Source organism: Eptesicus fuscus, chromosome 13, assembly GCF_027574615.1.
Source record: "Eptesicus fuscus isolate TK198812 chromosome 13, DD_ASM_mEF_20220401, whole genome shotgun sequence".
Lineage (NCBI taxonomy): Eukaryota > Metazoa > Chordata > Mammalia > Chiroptera > Vespertilionidae > Eptesicus > Eptesicus fuscus.
This window is the reverse complement of record NC_072485.1, coordinates 79,803,085-79,811,934: the sequence shown is the minus strand read 5'-3', so window position 1 is coordinate 79,811,934 and position 8,850 is coordinate 79,803,085. Positions and strand designations below refer to the sequence as shown.

Sequence of the window (8,850 nt, the reverse complement as noted above, 5' to 3'; positions counted from 1 at the left end):
TCCATGCAGCCAAGACAAACCCAGGAACTTCAGGTTTCCGTCCCCAGCGGAGCCTGGGGTCCTGGGGAGGGAGGAATGGCGGTGCCCTCGGGGTGCGAAGGGTTACAGCAGGTGGCAGCGCGGAAGCCCCCATCGCCCCTAGAGGGGCCCGAGCAGCACGGCTCGGTGACCTCACGGTCACGTGAGAGCGAGGGCGGGACTAAGCGAGGGGCCGGCCAATAGGCTGTGCTCTCGGTGGGCGTGATAGCCAATAGGAGCAGGGAGAGGAGTCCCCGGACCAGGAAGAAACAGCGGCCGGGAGGGGGCTTCGGGGACCATGGGCCTTCTGACCATCCTGAAGAAGATGAAGCAGAAAGAGCGGGAGCTGCGACTGCTCATGCTGTATCCTCCCGGAGGCCGGAGCCGCCAGGGTAGCGGGGCCCGGCCGGGCGGGCGGAGCTAGGCGCCCCCTACCGGGCGCGGGGTGCCAACTGCCCTTGTGCGTCACGCACGTGGGTTCTACCAATCACTCTGGCGGGGGCCGGGCGGAGGCCGAACCAGCGGCGCGGGGCGAGCAGACGCCGGTCCCAGGGCCAAAGCTGTGGGCCTTAGGGCGCAGCGGCCGGACAGGTGTCCCAATGTAGGGGGAGGGGGGCCCGGAAGTAACTCGGCCGCCACCACCCTTCGGTCTGGCCCAGCGTGGGGCCGCTGTCCTCGGCTCTGCCCTCCTACCCCTGTCCGAGGGGTGAGGCCTCGGCCCCGCCCTCGAGATCGGAATCCCGGGGTCGCCCCGCCCTCAGCTCCTTGGAGAAGCCGGTGTAGCCTCCGCGAGGGTCCTTTCGCGGGTGGGTCGAACTGTCCAGTCTCTGCTGCCCACGGCCTGTCGATGTCCGTGGACCCCGAGGGCCCCATCGACCTTCCGAGTCCCATTAACAGGCGTCGGCACTCTTCGCCTCCTCTGCCCCAGGCCCCATGGGGGACGACTCTGAGATCCAAGAGCTGGGCCGCCCTCACCCCGACTCTGACTCCTCCGACTCCGCTAGCTGGGAGAGAAGACATTTACCTACGCAAATAACTCAAAAACAATATTCACATCATGTCTGTTTTAAAGAATCTTGAGAAAGACACAGAGAATTCACTCACCCAGTAAATATTGAGCACCTACTGTGTACTAGGCACTGTCCTAGGGGCTGGGGTAAAACAGCAAAATAAACAACTCCGACCTTCATGGACAGTCTGTGATACTGGAGGGAGAAAGATGTTAATAAAACGAATGAGGAAATGTACAGTATGGATGGAGAAGGGAGGCCGCCTGGAGAAAGTGGCAGCTGAGTTCAGACAGGGAGGTGAGGGGTGAAGCAGGTAGATGTCTGGGGACATTCTTTAAAGCAGAGGGACAGCAGGTGCTAACTCCTCGGAGAAGGAACCCAGATGGATGCTTCAGGGACTGACCTTGGCGAGAGCAGTAGCAGGGACGAAGTTGGAGCAAAAGCCTCATGGGTTCCAGAAAGAGCAGGACAGAAGTTGGAGGTGAGAATGGACAGGCTTTGAGGAGAGTTGCTGTTAAAGGAGGGATATAAAGGGACAAGGGGAAGAGGGATCAAGAGGGGAGGATGTCCCAGTCGCTCAAGGGCCTGGAGGTGCTGGAGCTGGGGGGCTGCAGCAACATCACCGACACTGGCCTGCTCATCGCCTGGGGCCTGACATTTAAATTTTTTTTAAAGGAGGATGTTTGCTTCTTCTAAGGTGGGAGAGGTGCCAGAGAGTTTGTCCGCTGAGGGGAATGATCCGGTGGAGAAGGAAATGTGGGTGAAGTTGGAGGGTGGGGAGAATGAGGGGATAATCAGTGGCCAATTACCAAGGGCTAAGGCTGGGTCTCGGGAGGGGTGCTCTGTCACCCCCATGTCACTGGTTTGAGTCACTTGCTAGGTCAGGTGAGCAGAAAGGCCTGGGCCCCCGTCCCAGCTGCAAGGCCCATAAGGGAGGAGCAAAGAGGAGGGTGGTTCTCTCCTGCTGGTGAGCTCACATTTGCACACTCACTCGGCAGCAAAAGATTTGGAATATTCCAGAAACAAGTGAGGTGGCTGCCTCCAGATTCTTGCTCTTGCTGTTCCCTCTGCCTAGAACGTTCTTTCCCCAGTCCTCCAAAAACCTCGAGACCCTCTGAGAGGCCTTCCCCTGGTGCCTGAGCTACAGGAGGCGCCCCGGATGGCCCTCTCCAAACCGCTTCCGTGTATTTCTTGTTTTTCTAACACTCCCCAGGATCTGACAGAACTTTCTCATTGGTTTACACTCTATCACTGTCTCCACACGAGACCTCACTTAAGCTGCACGAGGGCGGACTTTGACACAGGGGCCCCCAGCACCGGAAGGGGGCCTGGCATTTAGTGGGTATTCAGTAAATATTATGGAGTTAATGAAGGAGCTTCTGGTCAGGAGAAGATAAGAGTCTTGTTTCTTGATACTTCCACGTTTATCGTGGGTCGGTTATGTGCTCAACTGATTTGGGTACGCGGTGGGAAATGGTTTGTCCCGTAAGAGAGGGGCACTGTCACCGAGTGACCACCCTGCGGACAACGGGGTTTCTCCTTAACCTGGTGTGCCCCAGCGGCCTGGACAACGCCGGCAAAACAACGATCCTCAAGAAGTTCAATGGAGAAGACATCGACACCATCTCCCCGACCCTGGGCTTCAACATCAAGACCCTGGAGCACCGGGGGTGAGCGGGGTCCCTGCAGGCGGGCCAGCCCGGAGCAAGGCGGGGAGGGTGGGTGAGGGGCCAGGCTGACCCTCCAGCCACCCGCTCCCTGCCTAGATTCAAGCTGAACATCTGGGATGTTGGCGGCCAGAAGTCCCTGCGGTCCTACTGGCGGAACTACTTTGAGAGCACTGACGGCCTCATCTGGGTGGTGGACAGCGCCGACCGCCAGCGCATGCAGGACTGCCAGCGGGAGCTGCAGAGCCTGCTGGTGGAGGAGGTGGGCAGGGGCCTGGCGGAGCGGGAAGGAGGGGTGGGGAGCTGGGCTCGCGCCTGCATCCAGGCCCCGTGCTTTGTGCGCGTACGTGGACGTGTGGACACCTGCCTCCGCAGACTCCCTGAGCCCGCCCCGTGTGCCCAGCGCCCGGGGGGAGGCAGAGGCCACCGGTACACCTGGTCGCGTGTGCCCACGGTGCCACAGGCAGTTCATGCTATGGGCCGAGACCTGAGTTCACACGCCTGTGATGTCACCGCTTCCCACACTGAGCTTCAGTTTCCCCGCCCCAATCCAGCTGTAGGGGGATGACTGCAGGCCAGTGTGAAGCTTTGGGAAGCAGGGGAGCCTGGCTCAGGAGTTAGCCTCTTCGCTGTGTGACCTCAGGCAAGGCCCTTAACCTCTCTGAACCTTCACTTCCTCATCTCCAAGGTGGGCATTATAATTAGAGTGATCTTATAATTTATTGTCTGGGCCAAAACACTTTTGAGAAAGTAAAATTTTGGATTTACAGAAAAATTGCAAAGATAATGAAGAGAGACTATGCTGCCTCCCCATTAATATCTTACATAATCACTATATGTCAAAACGGAGAAATTAACACTGGGGAGCTACTCTTTAAGAACTGCAGATTTTGTTTGGATTTCACCAGTTTTTCCACTGATGCCCTTTTTCTGTTCCGGGATCTGATCTAGTTAACTACGCTGCATTTGGATGAAAACAGGGACAATTTGAGAGTGAAAGAGGGAGTTGCTAATGATGAGGGGACAACAGGCATGAATGGGGCTGTCCTGCGCACACAGGGCCACATGGTCACCTGGCATAACAGTAGCTGCCTCCCAGGGGTGTCGGGCAGGTCCAGTGAGATCAAATGCCCAGCCCGAGCTAGATCCAGCCACATGGAGCAGCTCCCAGGACTGAACACATGTAACACATGTAACACATGTAACACATGTAACACATGTAGGAAAAACTGGAATTGGAGGCGGAGGGCCTGGCAGGGCAGTGGGCAGTGGAAGGGCTCTGTGAACGTGCAAGAGGGAAAGGCCCTTCCCAGCAGACCCTGGGCCTTCGTACACGTCAGCTCAGCAGGGGGAGCATTCCAGACCACAGCGGGCTCTCGGGTCATCTTGTCCATCACCCCCTCCCCACTTACAGAAGAGGAAGCTGAGGCATGGAGGAGAAAGGTGCCCACTGGGTGGGTATTGGACTAGAACCAGGGCCCCATCACCCCCATGAGCGCCCGGCCTCAAAGGCAGTGTCCACACTGCCCGCCCCACTCCCACCCCCACGGTGCGCTGCCCTGGTATTCCAGGTTGGTCTCCGGCTCCAGCTGCTCTGGGCAATTAGATGAGGAGCCGGGCTGCTCTCTGAGCCCCGTCCCCGTTTGTCTCCCCCAGCGCCTGGCTGGAGCCACCCTCCTCATCTTTGCGAACAAGCAGGACCTGCCGGGAGCACTATCTTCTAACGCCATTCGGGAGGTGAGTTCGGGCCCGTGGAGGGAAAGAGGCACGTGTTGGTTAATTCATTTTAAAAGCATTGTGAGCCCCCGCTGTGTGGCAGGACCTCTTCGGGGCACTGGAGAGTCTGTGATCAGTAAGAGTAGTGGCCTCGCAGGCTGTGGGGGGCAGACGCAAATAGGTCATTCCACAGGATAAAGCGTCCTGAGTGCATTCTGTGTGCGAGGCTCTGCCTGGTCCAATCATTCCGTTCCCACAACCACCTCATGGAGTAGGAACTGTTACCACTCTGCAGATGACGAAGCCAGCTTAGCGAGGCTAGGTAACTCGCCCAAGGTCACAGCCAACAAGCCAGGATCTAAGCGCAGGCCTATCTGACCCCAGTCTTAACCTTGACTCTGGAGCTTCAGCACCGGAAGGAGGAAGAGTGGGGCTAGAACCTTGGTTCTGCCTCTTACTGGCTGTGTGACCTTAACCTCTCCGCTGTGGTTTCCTCCGTGGTCGGAGGCCAGCACAGGCGCTGGCCAGTGTGGCCGTGGGAGGAGTGGGTGAGGACGTTGTGGGGCCCTCGGCACAATGCCTGGACCCTAACAGACGCCTGGACGCCTGGGTTGCTGTTTCCTTCCTAAGGGGTAGTGCTGGCCTGACAGCGTGCAGAGGGCCCGGTGCCCGGGAGATCTTCACTGGGGAGCAGGGGACTTCCCAGGGCAGGACCTGGAGGCAGCCCCGGTTTCCCCTGGGCCAGGAGAGGAGAGGAGCTGAGGGCGGGCTGGGAGCTCCCGGGCCCCCAGCACTTCCCTCCCTTTCAGGCCCTGGAGCTGGACTCCATCCGAAGCCACCACTGGTGCATCCAGGGCTGCAGCGCTGTCACCGGGGATAACCTGCTGCCCGGCATCGACTGGCTCCTAGATGACATTTCCAGCCGCATCTTCACAGCCGACTGAGCCGCTCCAGATGCCCCCACCTCGCAGCCCGGGGCCCCCTTACCCCCGACCCTCACCAAGCACCACCCAGGGGAGGATGGGAATCAGCCAGCCCAACTAACACTCCACGCCCCCTTCGTAACCTGCTGCTGCTGCCCACCGCTGCTCCACGGCCAGCCCAGATCCCAGGGCGGGTGCGCTACTGTCCTGGCTGTCACCCTGCTCATGACCCGGCCCTCCTGCAGCTGCCATTCCAAGAGGCAGGGGCTGAGGCTGGGAGGGCTGCCTCTGCTGCTATCCAGGCTGTGGGCCTCGTCCTTGCTCAGCTGTGAGAATAAACTTCCTTGTCCCGATTCCTGGCTGAGTCATTTGCTAATTCAACAGCTTTGGAGACCACCTAGGGCCCGCAGTCCAGGGAACCAGGGGACAGATCACTTCAGTCAGGCTAACTGGTGCTGTGTCTGAGGGATGTGCAGAGCACAGAAGCATAGGACCGGGCTGCAATTATTGCCATTTGGAAGAGTCCAGGCAGGCTCCCAGAGGAGGTGACAGTAAAGCTGGGAGTAAAGGGTGCGTAGGAGTTTTCTGGATAGAGGAAAGAGGACAGTTTAACAGAGCGACTGCTACCCTCAGAGGTATGGATTAGAAAAGGACACATACACCTCTACATCAGGACTCAGCTTCTTGAATGGAACACGGGCTGAATTTCAGCTCCCAACTTCCTGCGGCAGCCAGGAACCCACAAGCAGTGGACAGCCTGCAGGCTGTACCAGGCAGCACAGGTTCAAGCAGAGGAAATCACGTGACAGGAATAAAGAGCAAGGGCTCTTGGGAAATAGGGAGTGGTGAGGGCGCAGGCAGGAGGAGCTAACCAAGAGCAGAGCCTGGAAGGGCCTCCCTGAAGGCTCCAGGGCACTCTCTGAAGCAGGGGCTGGTCTGAGAGAGGATGGGAACAAGGGCACCCCAGGATGGCAGGATGGATGATAGTCCACAGGGACCTGTGCTGTGGTCTCAGCAGCGGCTGCTTACCCTGAGGCTTCTGTCCGGAGACCTGCACTTCCTGCTGCATTGAGAATGACCTGAGGAGTACAGACCCTCAGTATTCCATGGACAGTGTATGGGAACGCGCCTCCAGGAGGCTACATGACTTGCTCAAAGCCACTCGGCGAGGAAGTGGGGAGCTGAGACTTGGACCCAGCACACTTAGCCCTGTAACTTTTCAGTGTCTGTCTCTCTCAAAATTCAAACTGCAGGGGAGGGTCTAATGAGAGCAGGTGGTTCTGCCAAGGGAGAGGAGGAAGAGACACTGGATTTCCTCCTGAATTAGCTCTGGGACCCCCTCCTGGAGGGGTAGAAACCTGTGCAAAACCTGGGCTCTGCTGGGGTGGAAGAAGGGAAGTGGGAGTTGGGTGGACAACCTTCAAACATCAACTGTCCTTCAGAGTAGAACACTACAACCGCCTGCCCTGTCCTCTATGCAAGGCAGACACATGGACCCCACACCCCCAAATCTTGTGCTGAGTGTACACATCCGGGCTCCGGGGCCAAACCCCAGCTGTGCTTCTCACTGGAGGATGCTGAGCAAATCGCCTAACCTATCTGTGCCTCCGTTTCCCCATCTACGGAAAGATAATGGCGCCGACCTCCTAGGGTTGTGATGAGGACCAAATGGGTGGGTGTCTTGTGTCTTAAGCACTGTATTAAGTTAAAGCTAGCTATCATCATCATTATAGGAGCCAGTAGGAGCTCAAACAGATCCAAGCAATATGAACTCAGCCATCCACTGATCTGGGTGAGTCACCCATGTTCAAGTCCTCCCGGGGCCCTTGGTAAGCAGCATCCTTGATTTAAACTGTGAATTACGCACATCAGGAAAATAACAAGGCTATTATCCTCATCACAAAGGCCTATGGACGGGGAGTTTGAGCTGTGGCAGAAAGTCCGCATCACATGGTCAAGCAGGGCGACTGTGGGGCGCAGGCTCCCTGCAGCTGCACGCTGGTGGCTCCTCCCTCTCCCCACCTTCTTGGAAGGCTCTTCTGTTTGCTTCTCTTAGTAACAGAACTGGTGGAGTTTGGTGATCTGGAGAAGGCCAGAGACTACACAGATCTAGATAGGAAAGGCTCTGGAGGGGGCGGGAAGAAAGAACGCAGAAAGGGGAGCATTGGGAGCTACCGGGTCAGGAAGGGAGGTAATGATGGGTGAGAAGGAGACTCGGAGCCACAGCCCTGCCCAGAAAGGTATGGAAAGCAGCAGCCATGTCTAAAGGGGTCTTTAGAGGAACCCCATCCCAGCCAACTCCCCAACACCTCCTAGATGAACTACCTCATTTCTTTTTTTAAAATATATTTTATTGATTTTTTACAGAGAGGAAGGGAGAGGGATAGAGAGTTAGAAACATTGATGAGAGAAACATCGATCAGCTGCCTCCTGCACACCTCCCTACTGGGGATGTGCCTGCAACCAAGGTACATGCCCTTGACCGGAATCGAACCTGGGACCCTTCAGTCCACAGGCCAACGCTCTATCCACCAAGCCAAACTGGTTAGGGCGTGAACTACCTCATTTCTGAGTTTCCAAGAATCTGATTTGGGATTTTGCTGTGTGTTTCTTTCTAGAAACAGTGTCCACACATCTGAGTTCTCGTAACAAGAGTGGTCATGAATGCTTAGGTGACCCATAGTCAGGGTCCGTGATGGCCTGCCCAGAAGCAGAGTACAACTGCCTGCAGTCGAAAGGACATTTCTTGGAAGGGTACTGGGGACTCACGGCATCCCGATGGAGACTGGATGTCCAGGCTCGGAAAACAGAGGGCTTCAGAGGCTGGACAGCCAATCCACAGCCAACACTGGTCTCCTGGCCAGGCACTGTGCCCTCTGTCCTTCACTCAAGATTCAAGGTGTCAGGAGAGAGTCCCTCACCCCCACCTGGGACCTGGGGCAAGAAAAGGAGGTGACACCTTTAGATTCTGGAGTAGAAGGCTGACGGGCTACACATAAACTACCTCCAAAATGATATTAACAGGAAGGGAGAAAAGAAACCCCCTGGCAGTAGAGTCCGTTATCAAGATCCCCATTCTGAGGATGAGAAACCGAGGCTCCAGTCGTTATGGGAAAGTCCTACAACTAGTAACAAGTGTAACTTCAGGACCCTTGACACCAACGTGCTTCTCTGGAGTTCTTTTTGCTCCCCCGATCCTTCCAGAAAACATGAATTAGGGAATCCTATGGAGGGAGACAGGAAAATAATTTAGCTGTGTCCGGCGCATACTGGACACAATAAAAACTGGGTGAATGGATGAAAGGGGGTTGGGAAGCAGAGGAGAAGCCGTGTGGAGATGTGTGATGAGGGTTCACTCTTGGAGGGGGTGGGCTGGATCGCTCGGCAGGGAGGAGTGACCCAACCTCCCCAATCCTTATCCTCACATCACCTAGTTTACGCTTTACCAACTTCCGAGACCTTTTTAGACGCTCCCTTGGCCGCGTGCCCGGCCGAGAACTGCGCCGTCACTTGCGA

The 8,850-nt window shown here is 56.8% G+C and overlaps 1 protein-coding gene across 1 annotated transcript; it reads left to right on the top strand.

Moving 5' to 3' along the window:
• Positions 1–247: 247 nt before the first annotated feature.
• ARL2 (ADP ribosylation factor like GTPase 2) lies at positions 248–5,687 on the top strand. Its single transcript, XM_008159093.3, has 5 exons — positions 248–381; positions 2,588–2,698; positions 2,795–2,957; positions 4,352–4,432; positions 5,221–5,687. Exons 1-5 carry the CDS (start codon positions 317–319, stop codon positions 5,353–5,355), a joined length of 555 nt encoding a protein of 184 aa, XP_008157315.1. The 5' UTR covers positions 248–316; the 3' UTR covers positions 5,356–5,687.
• Positions 5,688–8,850: the final 3,163 nt, after the last annotated feature.

Excerpts from the sequence above, each read along its gene's own strand:
- ARL2 (XM_008159093.3), top strand. The coding sequence starts at position 317 with ATGGGCCTTCTGACCATCCTGAAGAAGATGAAGCAGAAAGAGCGGGAG. Across the intron at positions 2,699-2,794 it reads AAGACCCTGGAGCACCGGGG|ATTCAAGCTGAACATCTGGG; the intron begins GTGAGCGGGGTC and ends CTCCCTGCCTAG. Across the intron at positions 4,433-5,220 it reads CTTCTAACGCCATTCGGGAG|GCCCTGGAGCTGGACTCCAT; the intron begins GTGAGTTCGGGC and ends CCTCCCTTTCAG.